This window comes from Zonotrichia albicollis, chromosome 3, assembly GCF_047830755.1.
Source record: "Zonotrichia albicollis isolate bZonAlb1 chromosome 3, bZonAlb1.hap1, whole genome shotgun sequence".
In the NCBI taxonomy this organism is placed as follows: domain Eukaryota; kingdom Metazoa; phylum Chordata; class Aves; order Passeriformes; family Passerellidae; genus Zonotrichia; species Zonotrichia albicollis.
This window is the reverse complement of record NC_133821.1, coordinates 79,461,972-79,486,561: the sequence shown is the minus strand read 5'-3', so window position 1 is coordinate 79,486,561 and position 24,590 is coordinate 79,461,972. Positions and strand designations below refer to the sequence as shown.

Here is a 24,590-nt window from a genome sequence, read left to right as displayed (position 1 = left end):
TCCACATGTGGATACAGCACCAAGTATCTTCAGGGTACTCCCTAGGAAGGAGCATTTGAAGCTCTGAGCTGGCTGTGTGCAGGAGGCAGCATTGACCACTTTTAACAGCCAAGCTCTTTTTCCCTAATAAACAAAACAAAATGTATCTCTTCAAGGACTTTTGCCAGTGCCCTATAGAATAAGGCCCTGGAGGGAAGAGGGAGCCCAGGAAACATGTGTGGGAAGTCAGGCAAAAATGCCAGGAGACCTCTGTGGGTGAACGTGGAGCACCTCCAAACTCAAACACAAAAAGGAAGCATAGAGAAGGTGGCACCAAGGACAGTTAACCTGTGAGGAATACAGACACACAGTTCAGGTACGCCAGGATGAGGTCCCGAAAGTTAAAGCCTGGCTGGATGTTAAAGAAAACAAGAAGTGCTTCTGTAGGGGATAAACAAAAGACTGGGGAAAATGTGAACCTACTGCTTCCCCTCCTCTTGCTACTATAAAATCTCACTCCATTATTTTAGACTAGACACAGTAAATAGAAACAGCTCTGTACCCCTTACTGTACCTACCCTTCTTTTCTTTGTCTAATATCATTCCTATGATGTCCTTACAGAATATTTAAGGAGTTCTGGAAAAGACAAAGGCAAATGTGCAAAGGAAACAAACAGGTGGGAGTGGGGTTTTTTTGTTTGGTTGGTTGGGGTTTTTTTTGTCAAAACCTGTGAGCTGGTTTGGCTTGCAAATTCCTAACTGAAGAGGCTCAGCAATGTAGCTGCAGAGAAATGGAAATCATCTTCTGTAATACTATCAGCAAATTGTCCTGGGGATGATTTACCTTGTGCAATTCCAGCTACAGCCAGAAACACACACTAGTCTCTTACAAGCTTTCTCCTGCATCTCTCTGCACCTCACAATGCTGTATTGTGGCATTTCGATGTTTCACATGGTAGCATTTTACTGAGAGTCTCTTCAGACATCCACAGGCAATCACCTTTTGTCACATCATTGCTTTTAGCTACATTTCCAACTGAAAATAAGCCTAGGAACTACAATGCCCTTCTCCCAAGGCTGTCAATTCAGCAAATAGCTCAGATACAAAGATTAAATATAAGTTGTGTGTGTATATTTGCACACATACGATCTATTATAATTTTTTGAATGCTAAATCCTATGTTTTTTCACCACATAATACAAAAGGCTTTCAAGCAGAGACACAATCTAAACAGACAGAAAAGAACACAAGAGCTTAAACAAAGACTCTTATCTTACTCTGTGCTTTTATAAAACATTTAACCTTTTACTTAGATAGACTAGTGCCAGGGCCTCACAAAGAAAGTAATGTGCTCAGGAGGGAATGGAGAAAGTGCACCTCCCTTCTGCAAAAGGATTGAGAAGGAATTTCAAACATGAAAATAAAATCAAAATAAAATGGAAAAATGAGAAAAGTAGGAAGCCAGAATTTCTTTATTATGTGTTTCAGTGAACTTTCTGTGATTTCCTGTAATGTACCTTAACTGCAACAATGTTTATTTGCCAAATAGATAGTCCAAGCCTCTAATCTATGAACTCCCACAAGTAAATTTTGCAAACTACATAAGATACATATTAATGTGCTTAAATTGGAGATGACCCACAAAAACCAGTGTGTCCATATTACCTACATAGATCTCAAACACGAGCATTTATTTTAAATTGCCCATTTAGTTCTCCCTGACTCAGAATTACGTAAGAAGAGCCACCAAGGAACTGTCCTCTGGCAGCATGCACACATAAATCTGTTCAAGCACTGACAGGACTGCTAGCTGAGGCCTCAGAAACCCAAAATCTGGGTCCTCAAGGCCTGTATTTCCATATTTATCTCATCAAGCAGTGCAATCTCACTGCAGATTCTGAGGACAGTCTCTTTTAAGAGACAAGTTGTCAAAGTACTCCTGCCAGGATAGGAAAGACCAAGGTAAAGTACTAATGCCCACGGCAAATTTAGCCTGACAAGGCAGTAATCTCTTCTAAAATACCTTTGGCACTAATGCACCAAAAATTTCCCATCATCCAACTGCATGCCCTGAATCCCCATAACTGGGAGACTGAGATGAACCCGGATTCTGCACGACACTTAGGCTGATTTAAAAGCAAATAAATGTTCTTGTTCCTTCACAGCAGTTCATGCCAGTCTGTGATTTACACAGGCTGATCTGGCACACATTTACATTCCTGTGAGGGCTTTCTGTAGTTTTTAACCGTATCACTTCACCTCCCTCCAGCTATAAAAAGAGAATGATGGTATTAATGTAACATTACAGAGGCACTGTCAGTTATGACAATTAATTAAAAAAAATATTCAGAATAGAGAGTTGATTCTGCTTTATTGAGGTAGAGCTTTTTTGTAAAAACAACAAAAAATTTATTTGAAGTGAGGAAGACCTGCTGCAAAAACTGAAGCTAAATACAGACAATGATACAAAATGTTATTTTAAAATATCTGATAATTAACACTTGTAGAAAACCAAACATTTGTTCCACAGCTTTTATTCTTTGCAGTCGAAATTCAAGCCTTTGCAATTTGCCTGCTGAAAATGTAACATGACACAGCATCTTTTTCTGTATTTAGAACAAATCCAGATTTATGGGCTGTTTTTGCCACAGCAGTATGCAATATTCCAAAACAAGATCTAAAAAAAAGTAATTAAAAATGTGAAGCTTAACAGAAAATGAGACAAAGCCTAAAGCCAAAGAAAACCACTGCTAAATTTATTTGACATTATTAAGATCAGTAATTTTTCTAGGAAAAGGAGAAATGCATTAGATCACACCTATATGGACATAGGTAAATACTTGATATGGTGCAATGCTGACATTTATGTCTATCTTATGGAAGTTAAGGAGATACTGGAAGAAAATGTCAGCAATTTCCCTTGCAAACAATTTTAAAATAACATCTTAATTAATGGCTTCAACATAATGAGTAGAAAGACACTTTTGAGACAAAATAAGAAATATAGAATATGGAAAGAAAATGGGGAAATTAAAAAAAAAAACAGTGTAAAAGTTATAATTATGGAGTGCAACATTGTAGGAAAATGTGGAATATGACATTTTCTCAAAGAAGGGTGTTCTTTAATGTTTGATTTTTGTATACTTTCAAGCCTAATCAGCAAGATGGGAGATTTAGTCTGTGAAACAGACAGCAGCCCATGGGCTCTAAGTGATGTGCAGGTGTTAGAAAGACAAATTCCTGGCTGGTAGAATTGTCTTGCTAAGCTTTAGGGCCTGGCAGGTTTCAGTGATCTCACACCCAGAGGGAGGTTAAAGCTGGGGAGAAGGATGTACCATTCACAGCAGACACAAAGAATGCAGAATTTATGGGCCACAAGGACATTGGGCACAACTTCTTCCCAAGATAAGGAAGAAACAAATAAACCTTACCCAGCAACTGTGCTGAGCCAGCTGTGACTGGGTAAAAGGGAATTCTGCAGGGGGAGATCCCAACCATCACTCACAGATCCCTGACCCAAAAACCCTTCAGCCCAAGAGAAGAGAAACACCGTGGGACTGATTAGCATGAGAAGAGAGAGAATCATTAACCAATAGAAGATAGAACACTAATTAATATATGAGAACTATGAAACTTGTAGCCAGTGAACACTAATTATTGTTTGCTGAAATGTATAAACAATAAAAAACTGTGATAGTTGTTGGGCTTGATTTGTGGAATTCCACTGGGCACCCAGGCTTGCAGAACTCTGAAATAAAAGAATCAATGTCTCTGTCACGTGTGTAATTATTGGCTTATATTGTAATTATTGTTACACACTGGGAAACAAATCCAATTTTTGTGGACAACAACATCCTGCCCTTATGAATTAAGATGTTATCTCAGAAACCCTGGTCAGAAGGATGTATTTGATGGGGAGTATTTGAATCTGCCAGAATAACTAGAAAGCATCATGCAAAGGACACGAGTGGCAAAAACTAACTGCATATTTTATTATTTAATAAAAGCTTTCTAAACTAAAAGTCTGTATCAGAAGCAGGACATTGTTTGTGTTAATAAGATGTGTCTGTTACCCGTTTGTTTTTTTTTTTTTAAATAAAAGCGTGAGGGAAGGATGCCACTTTAGGGACTCCCATCTTCCAGTACCACATCTGCGATTCAAGAAAAACTCGCAGAGCGTTTGGTAGCGCCATAAAGCAGTTCGTGTTCTGGCTTTTCAGCGCTGAGGCGAGGCCAGGTTCGCTCGGTGCGCGGCGCGGCCCTGAGGGAGGGGCGGACCCACGGGCGGAGCGGCTCTGAGGGCGGAGCGGCGCTGAGGGCCGTGCGGTGCTGGAGGCGGAGCGGCCCCGAGGGCGGAGCGGCGCTGAGGGAGGCGTGGTGCTGAGGGAGGTGCGGTGCTGAGGGCGGAGCGGTGCTGAGGGAGGTGCGGTGCTGAGGGCGGAGCGGCCCCGAGGGCGGAACAGCTCTGAGGGAGGCGCGGTGCTGAGGGCGGAGCGGCGCTAAGGAAGGCGCGGCCTCGAGGGCGGAGCGGCGCCGAAGAAGGAGCGGCACCGCCCCTCTCCAGCCGCGGGGCCGCTCCGCTCTAAGATGGTGGCGCGGCCCCCACGTGGTGCGCACTAAGGCGAGCGCGGGGCGGGCTCTGGCGACATGGCGGCGGCGGCGGCGGGCAGCGAGGGCGGGAGGAGCGACGGAGCGGAGGAGGACGAGGTGGAGGTTGGTGGATGCCGACACCGGGGCGCTCCCCGGCCCTGGGGAAGGGTCCGGCCCCCCGCGGGGCGTGGCCCGGCCCCGCTCCGCCCGGCCGGAGGGGCCGGCAGGGAGAGGGGCCGGCCGCGGACAGAGAGCGTTTCCCTGGGGCCGGAGGGTTTCTCAGTCCCCATAGCGGTGCCGTGCCCAGAGCTGTGGGGTTCTGGCTCTTCTTTCTCGGGCTTCCCCGAAAACGGCGTGGTCAGAGAGCGCATTTGCAGTTTCTGTTGCTTCCTACCGCCATGAAATCACAGAATTAGAGAAGGGTTTGGGTTTCAAGGGCCTTTAAAAATTATCTGGCTCCAGACCCCTGCCATGGGCAGCGACTCCTTCCACTAGAACAAGTTGCTTAAAGCCTCTTCCAGCCTGGCCATGGACACTTCGGAGGATGGGTCATCCACAAATTCTCTGGGCAATCTGTTCCGGTGCCACACCTCTTCCCTCAGTAAAGAAAATTACTTTCATTAATGAAATTTTCAGTATCTAATCTAAACCCACTCTTGATTTAAATCTCTTACTCCTTGTCCTGTCACCACAGGCCCTTGTAACAAGTCCCTCTCCAGCTCTCTTGTAGGCCCTCTTTGGGTACTGGGAGGTGCTGTAGGATCTCCCCCAGAGCCCTACTGATGCTCGTTTTCCAGGGGTGAAAAAAGTGCTCCCCCATTGCTCGCTAGGAAGAAAAGGCCAGGTTGTGAAACAGGTGTCTCTTGGGGTCTGTTTATCCTGAAAGGATGTGTCTTTGTATGCTGTTCTTATTGGTAAAGATGGATTTTGGGGACGCCTTTTTTTTCCCCCCCTGAGTTCTGTTATAGCTGTACACGATCAACTTTTCTTGTAGGAGCAACTGGTCATGGTTGAGCTATCAGGAATTATTGATTCAGACTTCCTAGAAAAATGTGAAAACAAGTGCAAGATTTTGGTGAGTGATTACAGCACAATAGGAAAGGGGTAAGTTATTACGGATGTGAACAAGGGAGTGAGGCTGCTTCTAAGTTTTTTGATGTAATAACATTAGATCAAATCTTTGATAGAGAATTATGTATGTTGTGCTTGGCTGCATGTTGTGGGCTCTCAGAAACAGCATAAAGTCTTTGAATATATTATTGCACAAATATAAGGAAACTTTTTCAGAAGTGTATATAAGCTTGGACCAGTATCTACTCTGATTTCAAGATGTTAAGTTAATTTTTCTAAAAAACCATAAATGTTAATCACACTTATTTGAATACCTGGAAAACAGCAGACAGGTAAAGCAAAATATTGAAGTTTTGCACTGTATTTACAATAGGGCTTTTTGCAGACGTGACCTGGCAAGTTCAAGGCTTGTAAAGGCTTGGGCATTAAGCATTTCATGAACAGTTTTGGATGTTTTTTTCTTCACTGTAGGGTTATCGTAGGAATCTGATTTCCTTGAACTGTTCCTTTTGAGTTTTTAATCACTTTATCTGTATAGGACCGATTTTATTTGCCCTTCAAAACTTATGTAGGCTATGAGAGTTGTATAGATAGTATTTGCAAATCAGCAGCACTTGTACTTTCTCAAAGTAGACCTTTATTATAGGCTGAAAAGATGGAAGAGAACATCTGAGTGTGCTACTGATCGCAATAGATGAGTGGTAAAATCAGTTCTGAATGTCTCAGAAGTAGAAATACAATCAAAATTCCTGAAATATTCATCTTTAGATGGATATGCAGGTTTCCCTCCTTGATCTGATCTAATCTCTTGAAATGTGTTACATGTATCGTTCATGCTGATGGCGAATGGCTGCAGATGCTGCAGTACTGCGGGTGGGATTCTTTCAGATGTTGTGCTTTGTGATTCCCTGGTAATGTTACTAGTAAAAGGTTAAAGTATCCATGCTGTGTCCTACTTGTATCCATATCTACCTGAGTTCACTCCACAGAGTAAGCATTCCAAGAGACTTTTCCTAAGAGACCGCTGTTGTTAAAACTTTAATTAAAGTGTCTGCTCTGTGTTACTGTGTTTAGCAAGTTTTCTGTGTCGCTGGTGGCATCAGGGGAAGACAGTCTCCAAGTCTGCATAGTCCACAAAGGAATGCAAATCAGCCAAAGAAATAAAATTTTGAATGTAAAATCCCTATAATGCTATTCTTTAGTACTGATGTGTTATTAATTGTATTTATTTATTGTAGAAGGAAAAAAACCCACAAATATATGTTCTATGTGGTAGCTTAGTGTTATTTGTGTTCTCAATTTATGCAGAAGAAAGGGAATCCCAGAGCTTAAATCTTGTTGATCTTGTACTTTTGAAACACAGAAATATATAAGAGGAAAATTGCACAAATTCACATTAGCCTGTGTGATATTCTGTATTTTATGCAATTTATAATGTAATTTCTTATCTTCAAAACCTTTAGCAAGTGCTTGTCTTCATGTCCTGAATAATTCTGATGTTCACAAGGTACTATTCAAAGACATTTTGCTTTTATTAGTGTCTTCTGTTCAGACATTGATTTTTATCAAAATACAGTATGTAGATATATATTATAAAAGAAAAATGGGATGCTGGCTTGTGTATTTGGAAAACCTGTGCTCTAGAGGAAGGGAATGAACTGACAGAAGTGCTTCCTTACTCTTCCACTCCTTGTTTAAAAAAAAATAAGATAGCAACAATTTCCAGCCCCTTCCCAACAGAGACACACAGTGATCACAGAAGCTTCTGTGACCTACAGTGGCACTTCTGGTGCTGATGTAATACCTTATGCTGGACTTCTTCACCCTGTCTGAAGAAGTTATTTTAAAGTTATTCCACTTTCTAGAACTTGTATTAGTTGAAGCTTAGAAAATAACATAATCTTCATGCAAACACCTAAATTTTTGTTAATTTGAAATGGAGGTTACATTAATTTCCTAGAGGAAGTAACAGTACTTAAATAGACTGTTGGCTGCCATTTGATCTGAACTTGTTTTAATATACTAGAGCATATTCTCTACTGTTCTGTACTAGGTTTTATTATGATTATTAAAAGAGTATAATCTGGGGTTTTTTTGTATTTAATATACTTAAAGAAACATGTGTGATGAGGAATTGATATAATCTAAATTCTGCTATGTCTGTCTTTGCTAGTTTTACAGTGAGAAATGCACCTGGGCTAATACAGACCTGACATTATGCAATTTTTTCCTTCTTTACATAGGGAATAGAGACAGAGAGGCCCATTTTACAAGTGGACAGATATGTATTTGCAGGAGAATATGAAGGTAGGACAACTGATGTGAATCCAATCTGTCCCTTTTCATGTGACCCTAGGAACTTCTTGAACATCAGGTGGTGTTGTGCAGTTGGTCCTGTGAGATGCAGTAGTTGTGGGCACTTGTATAACAGCATGTAGAGCAGCAGCACTCTGAGCTCACTGCTGAGTTAGCCATGCATCCATGGTACTTCCAGGGAAGGTATGTGTGGAAGCTGACTCTGGGGTGCACCAGCCAGTATTACTGCAGACAGAAATGTGGGATATAAAATGCCTTCACGTGCTGTTGTCTCCTGTGTGAGCAGGACTGGCACATTGTGCAATCTGTAGTTCTTTCATTTGCTCTATGGTGACAACACTGGTCTGGGAGAAAATGCTCTGGGACCCTCCCTTGTAGTGATCCCAATGACTGTGATACTCCTGCCTGCTCTGAGTTCCTGAACAGTGCTGTGCCCCTGTGAGGGGCTGGAAGTCAGGACATTCCCACAGCTGGCCCAGTGGATGCATCACCTGCAGCTGATACAAATTAGTCTCTCAAACTTTCTCACTTTGTTTTTCATAGATGCCTTGGGAACCTGTGTGGTTTTTGAAGAAAACACAGAGCAAGGTAATTGTTGTGATTTGATGTTCTGTTTGTTCCAGTAGCTGAGGAGGCTAAAAATATTTATCTTGTTTCAGTTGCCAGTGGAATTCACTATAATGATTGAGGTTTGGGTATTGTGTTTTCTCCTCTCTTCTTAGTAGATGCAGAAGGCAACCAAAAAGTACAACTGAAGTACAAGTGCCACACAGTGAAGAAGTTGAACATGACACGGACCCTTCTGACAGAAAAGAAGGAAGGAGAAGAGAATATTGGTGAGTGATTCTGCTCTTATGCATGTGGACATGAGTGGATTATGCTTAATCCACAAGGAGAGTCAGCCTTCATTAAGTGTTTGATTCAAGAGCATGCAGGAAGTTAAAGGAACTTGCTTCTTTAGGCACCATATGTGTATATTTAAATTAAAGAGTTAAATACATTTCTGAGCAGTGCTGCCTCCAGAAATCACTACTAGGAGATGACTACAAAGAAGTGTAAGAGCAGGGAAAACATACACTGATGCTCCATGGTACATTCTTCTGTCATATAGAAGTTTCAAAATCAGAGGTGCTGTTTAGTTGTTCTTTCTTGAATTTTTTTTTTCCCTACTTCCATAATTTTTTCTAAGGACATTCTGAATCTCTGTAATTGTTGAAAAGAACTGAATTGTACTTAATGAATTTACAGTTAAATGGAAATGAATGTAAATTACTTGCAAAGACGTACTTAGAAGATCTATTTATATTGGTTTTCATTCTGTAGGCAGAACTTGGGGTTCATATGTTTGCTTTATTTATTTTTTTGTACAGAAGTCAGAACTTTTACAAAGTCAAATACCGAGTGTATTTGACTATGTAGTCAAATAGTATTATATATACTATATAGTATTACTATGTATAGCAGTATTCATTAGAGCTGACCTACTGCTTTTTGCTTCTTTTTTTCACTCAAGTCAGTGTTACTGCTTCATATTCTAATAATATATAGCCATTTTACCTTAAATATGAGCAGTCAGCAGGACACTGGCCATAGGAGGTATAAAATGAAATGTCAATTAGAATCTAACCAAACATCAGCATTCCTATCACCACCAAGTAACACTTCTCTCTGTAGAATTAATTATGTAATGTTAAACTGAAAGCATTATTTTGCTAGTCTAAGTAATATTAAATTGAGACTAGAGAGTATTTTGCTTAATACAAAAGCCTTTTTTATTCTGGAGCAGCAGTACTGCTGATAAATACTGAAAACCACTTTGTTTCTGTACTGTGAAGGAATTTAACTTGTGCATACAAAGTAACTATAACATCTTGAGAACTGACAACATGTACTGAGTAAAAATCAAAATGGGAGTGGAATCCCATTTCTGTTTGGGGTTGGTTTCAACCTGTTGTTCCAACTTATTGTTACACTTGAGTTAAAGACAGTGCAAGAACTTGTGTCCTATCTCTGTTGTCATTACCTATTGCCTGAAGATCTAATATTTAGGTGAACAAATATTCTATTGTCTTCATTGCATTCGTGAAATATTTTCTCTGCATTTTGATTAATGTCTAAGTTATTTTAAGAGCCTGACAGTGGCATCAGACACCTAACTACAATGGGAACTGCCACACTGGATCAGAGGAAAGATCTTTTTAGTCCTGCATTGTATTTTCTGACTATGAGAAGTAGTAAATGGGTATGTGAAAAGTAATAGGAGAGGAATATGCACATCTTTGTATTCTAAGTGGTTCTTTTACTTTGGTCTTGGTCTGGCTCAGCCTTAATAACAGTGAACTTCAGTTAAAAACAGCTGTTAACTCCTTTTGTCACTAGCAGAATTTTCCTTCTTTACATCAGGTGGAGTAGAGTGGTTGCAGATCAAGGACAGAGATTTTTCCTACAGCAGGCTTAATATGATTTGCAGTTTTCTGCCTGAAAAGGATGATTCTGAGGAGTCAGCTCAGGCCCAAGATAAATTGACAGAAGAGTCAGAGGGAGAGGTGAGTGGCCAAGGCAATTCTAACATGAACTGTGACCTGGAAAAGCAGCCCAGCTTGGAAATGGATGCCCCTGTTCCTTTGCCTGACAGCTCTGCTTCTGGGGCAGAGCAATCTCCTTCTGGATATGCTGCCTTAGAGGATGTACCTCCATGATACTAACTCTGATCTTTTCAGGACTTCTTCACAGAATTAATGGGCCAACCTTTATAGACCATGACATGGTTTCCACCTTCTCTGAAAAATGGATAGTGGAAAAACAGACATTATGTTCTTGTGCATTGCTTTTGTGTTTTAATTATAGTGGGAAGGGCTTAATTGTTTTTTAAAATTACTGACTGGAAATGTATGTATCACTACCTCAAAACTGGACAAGTGGAAGTGGTTACATAATTAAAAGAAACTCCTAGCTTAGAAAAATGTTGATGTATTGTACAGTCTGAAACATTTTGTAAAAAGAAAGAAACATCATTGTTTAAAATAAAGACCTGAATTTTTCAACTACAGCTTCACCTTGTGTGTTGTATTCAGCCACATACTCTGTCTGCTCTTGTACTGCAGTTATTGAAAGAAAACAAATCAAGTAAGTGTGGCTTATTGAATGCTCCTCAAATTGCTTAGTTCAGATTCTTTCTAGTGCCTTTGTCTCCTTGATGAAGTTTAGAAATCTTCCATGTGGGAAGAGACTTTAGGGGGTCTCCCATCTAGCTTCTTATGTAAAATAGGATCAACACTGAAATTCAGGGCAAGTTGGTCAGGGCTTTTCTACTCAAGTCTTGAAAACCTCTGCAAACTTGTCAGCAAATTAAATCCATGTCTTAAAGAGGCATCTGTCACACTGCTTCCCCCATTTTCTGTATAATATAATGTGTGTTATACAAAAGGAAATGTGGTCACCTCGTTTTTCTTTTTCCTCACAGTAACTTCTTGTCTCTAATCTTCCTCTTTGGCATTTTCCTGAAGGGTTTTATGCTTGAGATCCTGTACCCATGTATCAGTGGTTCCCAGACTAGTCCATGTGATTGTATTCTGCTGCCTAGCTAGTCTGTGGGTTGATACTGCTACATCACTTGTTCTGCCACACACCGTTGTGTATCACAGTTGAGTGTGTGGTGCACTCGGGATAATGTTTTCAAAAGCACAACAATTTTAAAACAGAAGACATTTTCTCCCTGACCCTTCTTATTTCCTACCTTTCTCTGCCTCCCTCAAAACACTGCAACAGTGCTGTGAGAATGAGAACACCTGATTAATTCCAGTATGATTATGTAATACCTTAATTAGTAATGAGCAGAGCAGAAGCTCACCCACAGCGTTGTTCACAGCACAGCATCAGTAAAGAGAAGTCATTAAAACAGTAACAGTTTCAAACCATCAATCCCATTACTCCCTTTTTTTTTTCTGTGTAGAAGCAACTTGAATCCTAGGGGAAAGGGAGGCAGGGAGAGGAAGGAAAGGGAACATGCTCTGTGTGCCTTCAGCCTGGGTGTGGATCTTTCACATGGTAGTGTTGCATTTGAGGTTTCTGGGAGACCGCACAGCCATCCCTCTGGATTTAACTGCAACCATGGAAGTTTAAAAACATCATCATTCACGCTTGATTTGTGTGGTGCTGATAGATGGAGGACAATTATAACTGGAATAACGATCCGGGGAATACGCAGGCTCTTGAGTGCCGGAGGGAGGGTTTGTGGTGTGCTCGGTGGCAGCTGAGCCTCCTGCAGGGAGGGCTCTTGCTATGGCTGCTTCAGCCACCGAGAACGAGAGGTGCTTCGGGAGTTTGTCCTCTGACAGAGTGCAAACACAGCAACTCTCCCATGTTTTGCTAACTGGTTACTTAGTCTAGCACTATGTGTGTCAGTTTTTTCCCTATGTACAAGGAGTGTTCCAGCAGCATTGGTTTCCAGCCCTCTCAGCCTTTTCTTTCAGTGCTACACTGGAGCTGTTTCTTTGTTCTAGTTTATCTGGTAATCAGTATTATTTTTTGAAAACGTTTTATGTATATCACACACAATGAGTACATTCATAATAATGATGGGGTCTTCTAATATTTTAAGTGTTATTTCTAATGGTAGAGCTTTTGTTCCTATTACTGTTAACCCTAACTTTTGCAACCATACAACCTCTGGGTGAAGCACCTTTTCCTGATATCCAACCTAACCCTCCCCTGACACAACTTCAGGCCATTCCCTCAGGTCCTGGCATTGGTCACCAGAAATCAGTGTCTGTCCCCCTCTTCCTCTGAGGAGGAAGTGGCGGACTGCGATGAGGTCTCCCCTCAGCCTCCTCCATTCCAGGCTGAACAGCCCAAGCACCCTCAGCCGCTCACCGCATGGATTCCCCTCCGCCCCGTGGGGCGATAGCGTGGGGCCGCGCCTCGCGCATGCGCCGTGCCCCGCCCCGCCTGCCCGGCCGGCGGATGTGACGCGCGCGGCGGCTCCGGCGCGGCGTTCCGCACGTGAGGGCAGCGATGGATGCGCTGGATCGGGTGGTGTGAGTGTGCCGGGGAACCGCTCCGGAAAACGGGACGGGCGGCGGCCCGGGCGGGGTGCACTGCCGGAGCCAGCAGAGAGCAAAGCCTCATAGAAAACGTGCGGTGGCCGTCTTTTTAGTGGCGGCCAAACAGCCCTTGCTCAGTTGGTGGCTTAAAATAACCGCGGTGACAAGCTGGTGTTGAATCTGTGGGTTTGCGTACACCTGAGAGAATTCATTTCTGAAGTTGCAGTGATGCATGGGGAAGAGTTGCCATAAACTAAAACACCAGAAGTCGCACCTCAACGTGCGGAGGAACTCCTTTTCAGTGACAGGCCGCTGGAACAGGCTGCCCAGGGACATCCTGGAGTGTCCCTCTCTGGAGACAGTCCAAACCCACCTGGACATGTTCCTGTGGCGCCTGCTCCGGGTTACCCTGCCTTGCCTAGGGGGTTGGACTCAATGATCTCCAGAGCGCCGTTCCACCCCTGACGATGCTAGGATACCTATGGGTGGGGGGGGTATTGTTTGTTTTAAAGAAGAAAATAAAACTAATGCTTTACTGAGAAGATAATCTAGTGGAGAGCTGTAATTCTTAAGCCACGTAGCCACTGATGTGTCTAAGGTCTGTGCCCCTGTGAAGGCTGCAGTATTTCACCTGGATAGTGCCCAGCCTTCATCGGTGGTTCCTGACACAACACATAGAAGTGCTGTAGCTGTGCTTTTATTTTGGGGGCTGTTGGTGGTCTTTGAGAAACTTTATTTTCTTCTCATAAGCAAGTTTCTGGCTTATTGAGGGTGGTAGGTGAATCCTTCAGCCTGGTAGTAGACTGGGAATTCTAGTATAGCTTGAGCTCTAAATTAGCAGAAACTGAAAAGCACAATACTGTAAAATGACCTTTGCTAATTTGGGGGGACAGAGAGGAAGAGGAGTGGCAGTAAAAACACATTCACTTGAGACAGGGCTTTTGCCATTGATTGTAATTCTGCAGGTTGGGATTAGTTTGAGTAATTGAAACAAGTTACTTGAACAGTTTATTCCAATTCTTGTTAGGCTTCACCGTTTTCTGTAGTGTCGAGTCTTGTTACATATATTAAGCTTTTAACTTTTAATTTCTTGTTACAGAAAGCCGAAAACTAAGAGAGCAAAAAGATTTCTTGAGAAGAGAGAACCCAAGCTAAATGAAAATACAAAAAATGCTATGCTCATAAAAGGTGGAAATGCCAATTTAACAGTGACTGAAGTGCTTAAAGACATTGTAAGTTGTTTGACACAGTATGCAACTTCCCTCTCTTTCTTACAATTTTCTGTCTCTGCTGCACTATCAGTATTTTCATACTCTCCCTGTACCCCAAATCTCGGAATGACCTGAACTCCAAAGGTGTCATTACCTGCTTCTTAAGGAAGATTGCTTTCTTCCAGTTTCTTCTTTGCCAGAAATGTTGAGCTTGCTCTTTTATTTTTTCACAATTGTCTAGTGTATAAATGAAGTGTTGCCAAGTCTGTTTGAAAACAAGAGGATTAAGAGGATTAGGTACAGAATTGGGACTGTATCACACAGCTAAGTCATGTCCCAGAATCCTGTAAGCTGACTGTGTGTATTGATAGGGAGCTTTCAGCCTCTCCTAAAACTAAGTTACCAAACTTGTCTCCTAACTCTATAGCTCAAAATATTATAGCTGTTCCTATACTTGTTTTCTCTTTGCTTTGTTGTTTTCCTATTCTTTTATGCTTCTATAATCAAGTTGTTGTTCTCTCCCTGTTTTTCCTTATACCTCTTAGAAGCAGAGGGATTGCTTTGATTTCAGCTGTTGCTCAGTTATTTTTTTATTTCTCGGTTTCTACAAATAGTTTCTTGTGCAATTAATTTGGAAACAAGATTGTCACCAGCTCGAAGAGTATTACTGTGAGCAGGTCTTTTGAGGTACCTTCTTCTAGGCTGCTTTGCATAGTTACTGTTTCACATGTTCCTGTAAACTGTTGGGTTGTAAAAACAGCAGTGCTGTACATGCTTTAGAGGTGACATGTGTTAAACTTTGTGTTTTGCAGTATGCTGTGAAGAAGCCTTTTGCTGTACTGTATAAAAGGTAAGGAATCTGACATCTTTGAGTCTTCTGGCAGACAAACAGCTTTTATTTTGGGGGAGTTTCAGGGCATGAATAGAGATGCAGGATAGCCTGGGGGCTTGAACAATGACCAGGGTGCAGAAGATGACTGGTGATAATTCTAAATAGAGTGGGAACAAGCTACCTGTGATCAGCATTGGTGCTGAGCCCTGTTCTGTGGCAGCTGGTACAGAGCAGGATTCAGCTCTAAGTCTTGTTCAAAACGGGAACCCAGTGTCTGCATGAATGTATTGCAGAAACAACTGTAAATTGTTGTCTAAATTTATGAATGAACAGGCAAAGGCATTTACTCATAGTGTCACTGGTGGTAGTGGTGGTGGTGTTCTGCAGGCCCCAGGAGACAGGAAATGTGAAGGAAAGTACTTGGAATGGCAGTGATGGCACTGAGGCATTCCTGGCAGTAGTCATAGGACTTGTGATTTGAACTCAAACTGAGCCTTTACTGCTGGAGTTTCTGGTAGAATGCAGAACTTTTTATTATCAGAGAATTAATAAGAAATGGGCCAGTTCTGGTTTTTTTTTTTGTTGTTTTGGTTTTTTTTTGTGGGGGGGTGGGGGTGGGGTTGTTTTCTTTTTTTGTTTTTTGTTTTGGGTTGGTTGGTTGGGTTGTTTTGGTGTGGTTTGTTTGGTTGCGGGTTTTTTGTTTGGTTGGTTGGTTTTGGTTTTTTGGTTTTTTTTGGTTTTTTTTAACTTGTTTTTTTCTCCTTCTCTTAGGAAAAATATTACCAGGCCTTTTGAGGACCAAACATCATTGGTAAGTATAAACAATGTTTTCTCTTACAACAGTTTTGAGCAGGCTATCCTTGTGTGCCAAAAGATGAACCATCAGGAAGGAAGAATAGCCTGTGTGCATAGAGCTTTGCTGGAACTCAGGGGTAAAAAGAGAGTCTATTGCTTTTGGAAGAGGCAGGCCACTCAGGAGGACCACAAAGATGTTGTGAGGGTATGCAGGGAGAAAATTAGAAGGGTCCAAGCCCAACTAGAATTTAATCTGGTTACTGCCATAAAAGACAATTAAAAATGTTTTTGCAATTAGATTACCAACAAAGTGAGGGCTAAAGAGAATCTCCATCCTTTACTGGATGCAGAGGGAAACACAGGGACAAAGGATGAGGAAAATGCTGAGGTACTTAATGCCTTCTTTGCCTATAATAGCAGCAGCAGTTGCTCTCTGGGTACCCTGAGCTGGAAGACAGGGACAGGGTGCAGAATGAAGTCCCCATAATGCAGGAAGAGATGGTTGGTGTCCTGCTACACCACTCAGACACACGTCTCTGGGGCTACATGGGATCCATCAAGGGTGCCCAGGGAGCTGGTGGAAAAGCTCACCAAGCCCCTTTCAGTCCCTTAGCAGCAATCCTGGCTGGCTAGAGGCTTTTTTTTAAAGGGTAGTTTTGCAATGTGTGTGTTGTTGCAGTATGTGCAGGGCACATTCAAAGAATTTGAGGTTTTTACATCTCTTTAATAAAATATACAGCTTTTAGAGAGCGCACAGATATCAACACACAGTGACTAACAGAGCTATATGAGCACATGTTTCAAGGAGAGTCCCCTCTGCTCTGTTCTTGGCCTGTCTAGAGTCAGCATTTCTCAGGGATCTGGTGGCAAAACTCGGTGCTGAGCTGTGTGATTTGTACATGCAATTAGTCCAGCCTCTGCAAGTGTCTCTCTGACCTCCCAGAGGGCCAGAGCTGCAATGTCCTCTCTGAGCTGCTGCTGTTGCAGGGGTGGGAGATGAAGTGTCCTTGTGTGCTTCACAAGTGCCAAGTGCTTGTGGGAAGCACTGGGTAAGTTCTCTGTGTTTATGTCACTCTTGATACACAAGGTGAGGAGCTGCCTTGGCAGGCAGAAGTGTATAAAAAGACTTTGGAGCTGGACATCTTTAGAAAGAACTGCTGTAATGTTGGCTGTGGACATTGTACCATAGTAAGTTCTCCAATCTGTTCCTCCTGGAGAAAAAATCTCTGTGATAGTCACCACTGGCTTGGTTTTAGGTAGCATCTTAGTCTTAAATAATAAATTGACATGAAGTTGCTCTGTAGTAGGACTCTTGTGCCAAGTGCAGATGTTGCTAGCCTGGCTGTTGAGGGAATTAACTGGCTGTTCAGAAGCTGTCAGGCAAGGCCAATACACTGCATAAAGCTTAGTTGGGAAACTGCAGTGAGACATTAAAATGGTAGCCAGCTTGACAATACTTATTTGTCAGTCAAGGAGAAGTGGTTGAAAGTATCTTGTGGAAAATCAAATAACCAGGAATTACAAGAAAGGGTAATAGATAAATTAGCAAGAAAAAATTGCCTGACTTGTATTTTAAGATGCAATGGTAAATAAAAAAAGAAATTATTTGAATCTTGAATCCTGCTGTCAGTTTAACGTAACTGCTGAAAAACACTCATGACATGCTCAAAACTCTTCTGGTAAGTGCAGTTGTTCTCATTAAGTAGCTCCTAAGCTCATATGTTTGTGCCATATGCCTTTGCAGTATGTTTTAAACCCTGTGAACTGCAACTCAAAAGTTTGATTATATTCTTCAATTGCAGGAGTTTTTTTCCAAGAAATCAGATTGTTCTCTGTTTCTCTTTGGATCTCACAATAAGAAGCGACCTAACAACCTGATAATAGGTAATAAATCTCACTTGGCTTTTTTTGGGATGGTATGTGTAGTTTTCAGTGAGTATTTAAATAGCTGGATTTTCTTTTTTACTCTCACAGGTCGCATGTTTGACTACCACGTGCTAGACATGATTGAGCTGGGCGTTGAGAAGTTTGTAGCCCTGAAAGATATCAAGGTAAGGAATTGCTAATTCCGTATTTCAGCGACACCTACTGGTGGAATGTTTTGGTTGCAATTTCTTCTGTTCCCTGAAATGAATCACGGTGTTTAATAGAAGTGTTTAATGCAGTATATGAGGATTGTCAATTTGTGTACTCCAGAATGTTAATTTTATGCTCTGCTTTTTAATTTAGTTTCGTTAGTCTATTCTGTTCCTGTTGATCACAGGTCACAGCAGTTTTTCTTTCAGTGTTGAATGACTGGCCAGCTATTAAATCAATTATATGTTCCCTAACTGTCTGAATTTTTGTTGTTTTAAAATTCTTATTCCACAGAACAGTAAGTGTCCTGAAGGGACAAAACCTATGTTGATATTTGCTGGTGACATGTTTGATGTGAATGAAGAATACAGAAGACTGAAGAGCCTTCTTATTGGTCAGTATTTTGATTATTTGGGCAGTAGGATTCCATGGATCTGTAATAATGTGATCTTTTGGGAAAAGCTGGTTTGCCAATAAATGCTTGCTTATGTTCAGCACAGAAGGAAAACAAGAACTAGCACTTGTAGGTTTCATGTCACATAAAATTAAAGTTAACTAATAGTGATGACTTTTAAAGGGAGGAAAAAAGAATGTCCTAAAAGACTCTGAAGATGAAACTTCATATTCACTAGAATTCATTACTTAGGTTGTGGGAAAATTGGTTTTCCAAAATGTACTTTCCTTGTAATTGTACTGGGTTGTCACTTTTCTAACCAAATGTTTTGAAGTGTCTAAATTAAAATCAGTGGATTAAGTTCAGAAAGTGGGATGTTTTTTGTTTACAGAAAAGTCAATTCAGTCTAATTCAGCTTCTATTTCTGTGTTGAAAGCAGTTTTTCTTGGGAATTCCACCAATTCTAACAAGCATGCCATTGTTTAGAATATTTGGAGAGAACACCTGCAGTAAAAATCAGCTGTAGATAAATTGTGCCCTAACTTTAAGGTAGGCTTGGAGCTTAGGGAACAAACTGGCATGAAGTTTTTTATTATCCTTAAGTTGGAGGCTCTGGAAGATAAAGAACATTGTAGCTTTATAGAAGCTATACGTTCTAGACAAAGAAGTTACAGGATATTGCATCTCTTGGCACTGAAAAAATGCTTCTTGCTTGGCAAAACTAGATCTAGTAAGTAGGTGGAGTGATTTTTCTTTTTAATAGTTTTCCTAAAAGTAGATTAGGTTTTTTGTTTGTCTATTTTTTTAAATTCTGGTAAAATACTGAACCTGGCCCAGTAAGCACAGTCTTGTTCTTTCAGTTCCTTTCTTAGGTTTCTAGATTTCTAGGCAAATGGGTAAAAGATTGCCCTTTAAAAACAGACCCCCTAAAAAAGAGATTTTTTTTCCTTAGTATTATTCCTTAAAGCAAGATGTTTCATCTGGAATGAGACTGAAAGGGAGCAGGAGAGGAGTAAATTTTCTTCCTCTCAATACAGTTGATTGGTTCTTGGGGATGGGTGAAAGGGTGATAACTGAGCTTATGCATTTTTGAAGATGCCTGAATACAAAGATAACTAAGTTTTGCTGCTGCATGCTTGTGTCACTGTAAATGGGTATTGACACAGGAAGCAAGTGCATTTTCTGAAGTGTATCTTGTTCAGGCATCTGTGCAGTTTTGGGCATCCAGATGTGCTCAAGCAGCCCGCGACCAAACAGCTGAAATGGCAAACATGCATAGTAAGATAGTTGCCAAATAACTGAGCAGTCCTTCCTCTGTCTCCTGGTGTTCGCCTGTCCTTGCTCCTCCCCTGTTTGTTAGCCATGAATGACTTGGCAGTCAAATGTACTCCACACTCAATCTTCTTGAACATATGCCAAGTACTCCAGGTCTTAATTATGCTACTGAGTTCTGTGAAATACCCAGATGCACAACAATAGTCAAAGAAAAAGGTTAAGGAGAGTAAAGGCCTGAAGGTATCACTCACAAATTGAAATCGTTTGGGTATTAATCTGATCTGCTTCAAAACTGCCCTTAACCAATAAGGAAGAAGTGATTTGTTCCATTTCTGCAAAAGATGGTTGCCTTAAGCTGCTACTCTTGCTAATATACAAGAATGTCTTTATTACAACAGCTGCAAATATTTTGTTGCTGTACCAGTATTGTTGGGATCCCAGAGGGAATATCAGATAGCTGACAGCTTCTTGTTGCCAAAGCAGTGATGCCAGTGATGCTGAGGAGCAGCCAAGCTTTCATTGGCTTTTGTGACATCAAAAGGCCTTATGTATGTTTGGACAATCATCTTACAGTAGTTTCTTGGTAAAGTTAAGGGCAAGGGTGAATTATTGTCTTCATGGTAACCTAATGCTACAGTCTGGGTAAACTGTGAAGTGGAAGAAGCTGTTTAGGAGAAATAAATGATGGATGCATTTTCTTTAGAGACCTGGAAGATAAAGACGTACCACTTTTTCTCTTTTGGTTTTCATTGGTCTCCAAGTGGTAGTGTAGTCCATTTAAATTATGTAAGTCTTGGAATGCATTTAATGACATTCTAATTTCTGCCAGCATCTATGTTTCAGCTCTTACAACACTGCCTGCTTGTTGTTAGTTCTGTTATTGCACGTCTATTTTATCCTGAAAATGGCCAGACCACTATAGGGCATGCTTATACGCTTTCTAAATGTTGGTTTGCAGATTTCTGCAATGTTAAATTGGCTGTTGCCTTTGGTCTTCAAACATCCTTCCTCACACAGACTCTTTTTGAGTGTTTGAAAGGATTTGAGAGCTTTTTCTGGCCAGGAAAGGGATGGCTGGGAAATGTTTAAACTGCTTTCTGGCTAACCAAAGCTACATAGAATACAGTGTTACCAGCTTTTGGATACAAATTGATACAGAAGGAGTTACATTCAAAAATCAATTAAGAATTTAATCTGGAAATAGAAAGGTCCTGAAAAGCTCTCTGTATGAAGGAGTAAATTAGACTTTCTGGGAACATGTTTGAGGACCAGGGGCAGAGAGAGCTAGGAATGGAAAGAAAGGAGAAAGCAAGTCTCTAGTCCAACCAAAGCAAGAGTTGTAAATTAAGAGTATGTTTAAAAAACTTCAACTCTCTGGGTGTACTGAAGTGTAAGGTTTCTGCAGCTGTTTGGTGTTGCCAGGAAACAAATTCCTGACCACCTGCATTTATGGGAAGAGATCATCCTGTGGGTAAAAAGATGTATGATGCCACAGGAAAATATGAAAGGGAGGTGTTGCCAATAAAACCACTGTGAATGTAAGCTTGTGTACCTGCAGGGAACTAACTGAAGGGAAAAAAATATGCCACAAGTGAACAAAATGTTTTATTTGCAACTTTTCCTCTAACTACAAGTTAGACTCAAAATAAGAGAATATTTAATTGACCAAGAAAGTTTCCTGGGCTGACTCCATCTGTTATTTGCCAGCCAAACTGTGTTTTGGATACTCTAAAGAGTATAAGCTCTCCAGTGCTTATACTGTTTCAAAAAGGTGAAGGAAAAGACAAGTAGCCAAGGGGTCTGAAAGCAGGGTAGAGCAGAAAAGAGTGATGTGTTTTGCATCTGTTAGCTGTTCTCCTATGTTTCAGCATTGCCCTGTCATGTTTATTAGCACACCTTGTTCCCTTGATCAAGGTCACATTCTTTCTCCACCCTCTGCATATGTTGGACAGATTGCTGTGCTCGTTGCAGGCTCTCTGATTGCACAGTATATTTTCATAGCCTGATATAAGAATCTTGCTAGAGGCAGCCCATTTTGTATTTAACCTGTATTTCAGTGTTCTCTTTGCAAACTGGGCAAATATTTGAAGTGCCTTACTTTCATAGATGTGTTGCTTATTAATGGAGAAAACATTAGACATAATGACAAATACTGCTTTACATAGAGGACAGGAGTACCTTGTTGTGAGAGACATATGAAAGAAATTCTATATCTAAACTTCTTCCCAAAGTCAGAGAGAGAAAATGTAGGTAAGAATAGGTGGAGTTTTGTTCTGTTGTGTACTGGTTTCGATTCCTCTTTCTACTGTTCCAAATCTGGTTATGATTAAGATTTAAGTATTAGGTTTGAATGATGTCTTTAAATAGATGCCTGAGGAAATGGCTTCTCTGTACTGATCTGTGTTTGTCTGAGCATTGACTGGCCTAAACACCAAATAAGGTGATTTTCCCCCCGATTTTAGAGATGGCTATTTAAAAGAATAGACAATGCAATTATTCCCATTAGCTCAATAATGCCAAGTTACTTCTCTGAAAGTGTATTTGCTCTTTTGGATTCACCAGTGCACACCAAAATGTGCAATGTTAAATTTATCTCCTGTGTATTGGCCAGGCTGCAGTTGGAAGTAGGGGCTATTTCTTGAGATTCCTGTTTCAAAATGGGCCCACATCACATCACCAATTTGTTACAGGTATCTGTTGGTTTTGTTTTCAGCCAAGAACCTGCCATTTATTCCTTTTAAATACTCCCTCAGATTTCTTCAGAGGTCCCACTGTGCCCAATATTCGTCTGGCTGGTTTAGAGTACGTTCTGCATTTCACAGCTGTAGATGGGAAAATTTACATGAGAAGCTACAAGTGAGTATCTGTTTGTCTGGGTTTTGGTACAAAACCTTAGTTGTGAAATTGAACTGGCTTGAGCTGCATTTAGAACATGCCATGTGTAGAGGTGCTCCAGTGTAATTTGTACAGCAGAAGACAAGCATGTAAGCCATAGGTGTGCTGCCTCCTTCCTTGTTGAGCTCCTCCTGGCTCAGGATTGCTCTTTCATATGGCTTGGTTAGTAAGGTGGTGTGAATTAGCTTAGTGAATTCTGGGTACATTAGACTTGATGGCCTTAGTCTGTTCTCAGGCTGATTTCTACAGCTCTCCTCACTTAGGTGTTTGCCAGGGAACAACAGGGGATAGGCTGCAGACAGAGATGCACAAGGAAAACCAGGAAAAGGCAGGACAAGGAAATCTTTCTTGTTGCATTGGTGTTCACCCTCACAGTCACTCCCTGCCTTAGGAGACTGTGAACATTCATAGTTTGTGTTCCGTGTGATTTTGATTTTTCTTAATATAAAATCATTTTAATCAGCCTCACTCTTAAAAACAAAGAACCAAAACACTTCCTCAGATAAGTGCTCAGATTATTTTGCTGTAAATTATAGTGAATTTTTTTATGTCTAATAATACCCAGGGTGCTGTTTTGATTTTGAAAAGTGATATGGCTTTCAGAGTGCTGGGGCTAAGTTTTAAAAGTGATGCTGATTATACTGGTCTTGTTAAAAAAAATAATAAATTACATTAGCCAGGTCATATTTTGGATGTGTTCAAATTGTAATGGGACTGATTTATTATAAACTGTTATTGATGGATGCCTTCCCAAAATACAATAGTATTTTGAACTGCAGGATTGAATGACCTGTTAAGGAAGATGGATTAATCTCTAGCACAGGGGACAATGTTGGTTTTCATTGGTTTTCTCCTCCTAGAGTGCTTCTGAAGAAATCTGGCTGTAAAATACCCAGAATTGAACTGGAAGAGATGGGACCTTCATTAGATCTGGTTATGAGGAGGACACATTTAGCCTCAGATGACCTTTATAAGCTGTCTTTGAAACAGCCAAAAGGCCTGAAGGTATGTACCTTGGGAAGGGCATTGCTTTCACATCTCTCTGAAGAAGAGCAAAGGCTGAAGTATTACTTGTTGTGTGTTTGACCAGAGCTTACTTTCGAGTCCAGCTGACATTCCTGGGGCCACAGCACTTTTGTGGTGCTCAGCTGGCAGCCAGACTCTCCTCTGGAAGCACACAGAACACACAGCACAGATCTTAGTCTCTCCAACCAGTGTATGAGGCCTTGCTTTTGGGCACCTGATTCTCACCAGAGCCCTGGGACTGTACTCAGAACTATTAACATTGCTCTTCCCTTGCAGCCTAAGAAGAAAAAGAATATCTCCCACGATGCCCTTGGTACGACTTACGGCCGAATCCACATGCAGAGGCAGGATCTCAGTAAACTGCAGACACGGAAAATGAAAGGCTTAAAAAAGAGGCCAGCAGAGAAGTCAGCTCAAGATGGTGGGGCTACTCCCAAAAAGCCAAAGTCAGCTTGACAGTCTGGGACAGTTTTGTGCTTTCAAATTTAGTATATATGTTGTAATATAAATTGTCAGACGTTAAAGATTGAGCTGCTGTTAGCTTCAGTTTTGTAACAAAAAATCTTTTAAATAATTTGTCATTTTAAAGGGAACACTGAGGTATTGAGCTTTAACATGGAGCTTGGTTATTTAAAATAAAAAATATTATATAACTTTCTTAGTTTTCCAAAGCCGAGTGTTTGTTTCTTGGTATTAACAATGTATCAGAGTCAAACAGGTGACTCATATCCTGCACAATTTCACAGAGTGGATTGGAAGGGACTTTAAAAATCATCTGATTCCAACCCCTTTGCCATGAGTAGGGACATTTTCTACTAGACCAGGCTGCTCAAGGCCCCATCCAACTTGGTCTTGAACCCTTCCAGAGATGGGGCATCCCCAGCTTCTCTGGGCAACCTGTTCCAGTGCCTTACCACCCACACACAAAATAATTTCTTCCTAATATCCCCCATGCTTTGTGCTTTTAGCATAGAGGCATTTAAATTGTGTCTCAAATGAAGCACTCCCACACCTCTTGCTGGTGGGAGAGGCTTAAATTCTTCTGTGCTGCCCTTCATGTGCTCTTCTGTTGAACTGCAGTCCCTCT

The 24,590-nt window shown here is 41.1% G+C and overlaps 2 protein-coding genes across 4 annotated transcripts; both read left to right on the top strand.

Moving 5' to 3' along the window:
* Positions 1–4,406: 4,406 nt before the first annotated feature.
* GTF3C6 (general transcription factor IIIC subunit 6) lies at positions 4,407–11,006 on the top strand. 3 transcript variants are annotated; one of them, XM_074537950.1, is made up of 6 exons: positions 4,407–4,693; positions 5,565–5,645; positions 7,885–7,948; positions 8,501–8,545; positions 8,680–8,793; positions 10,361–11,006. In XM_074537950.1, exons 1-6 carry the CDS (start codon positions 4,628–4,630, stop codon positions 10,654–10,656), a joined length of 666 nt encoding a protein of 221 aa, XP_074394051.1. In that variant the 5' UTR covers positions 4,407–4,627; the 3' UTR covers positions 10,657–11,006. The 3 variants fall into 3 exon arrangements, with proteins under 3 accessions (XP_074394051.1, XP_074394053.1, XP_074394054.1); XM_074537952.1 differs by having other exon boundaries at positions 4,408–4,693; positions 8,683–8,793; XM_074537953.1 differs by lacking the exon at positions 4,407–4,693 and adding an exon at positions 4,706–5,171.
* A 1,869-nt stretch (positions 11,007–12,875) lies between these two features.
* Positions 12,876–24,160, top strand: RPF2 (ribosome production factor 2 homolog). Its single transcript, XM_005485049.4, has 10 exons — positions 12,876–12,993; positions 14,099–14,231; positions 15,023–15,060; positions 15,814–15,853; positions 17,640–17,721; positions 17,812–17,888; positions 18,208–18,307; positions 22,336–22,438; positions 23,338–23,482; positions 23,780–24,160. Exons 1-10 carry the CDS (start codon positions 12,971–12,973, stop codon positions 23,957–23,959), a joined length of 921 nt encoding a protein of 306 aa, XP_005485106.1. The 5' UTR covers positions 12,876–12,970; the 3' UTR covers positions 23,960–24,160.
* Positions 24,161–24,590: the final 430 nt, after the last annotated feature.

Excerpts from the sequence above, each read along its gene's own strand:
- GTF3C6 (XM_074537950.1), top strand. The coding sequence starts at position 4,628 with ATGGCGGCGGCGGCGGCGGGCAGCGAGGGCGGGAGGAGCGACGGAGCG. Across the intron at positions 5,646-7,884 it reads AAAACAAGTGCAAGATTTTG|GGAATAGAGACAGAGAGGCC; the intron begins GTGAGTGATTAC and ends TTCTTTACATAG. Across the intron at positions 7,949-8,500 it reads ATTTGCAGGAGAATATGAAG|ATGCCTTGGGAACCTGTGTG; the intron begins GTAGGACAACTG and ends TGTTTTTCATAG.
- RPF2 (XM_005485049.4), top strand. The coding sequence starts at position 12,971 with ATGGATGCGCTGGATCGGGTGGT. Across the intron at positions 17,889-18,207 it reads TAGCCCTGAAAGATATCAAG|AACAGTAAGTGTCCTGAAGG; the intron begins GTAAGGAATTGC and ends CTTATTCCACAG. Across the intron at positions 23,483-23,779 it reads AACAGCCAAAAGGCCTGAAG|CCTAAGAAGAAAAAGAATAT; the intron begins GTATGTACCTTG and ends CTTCCCTTGCAG.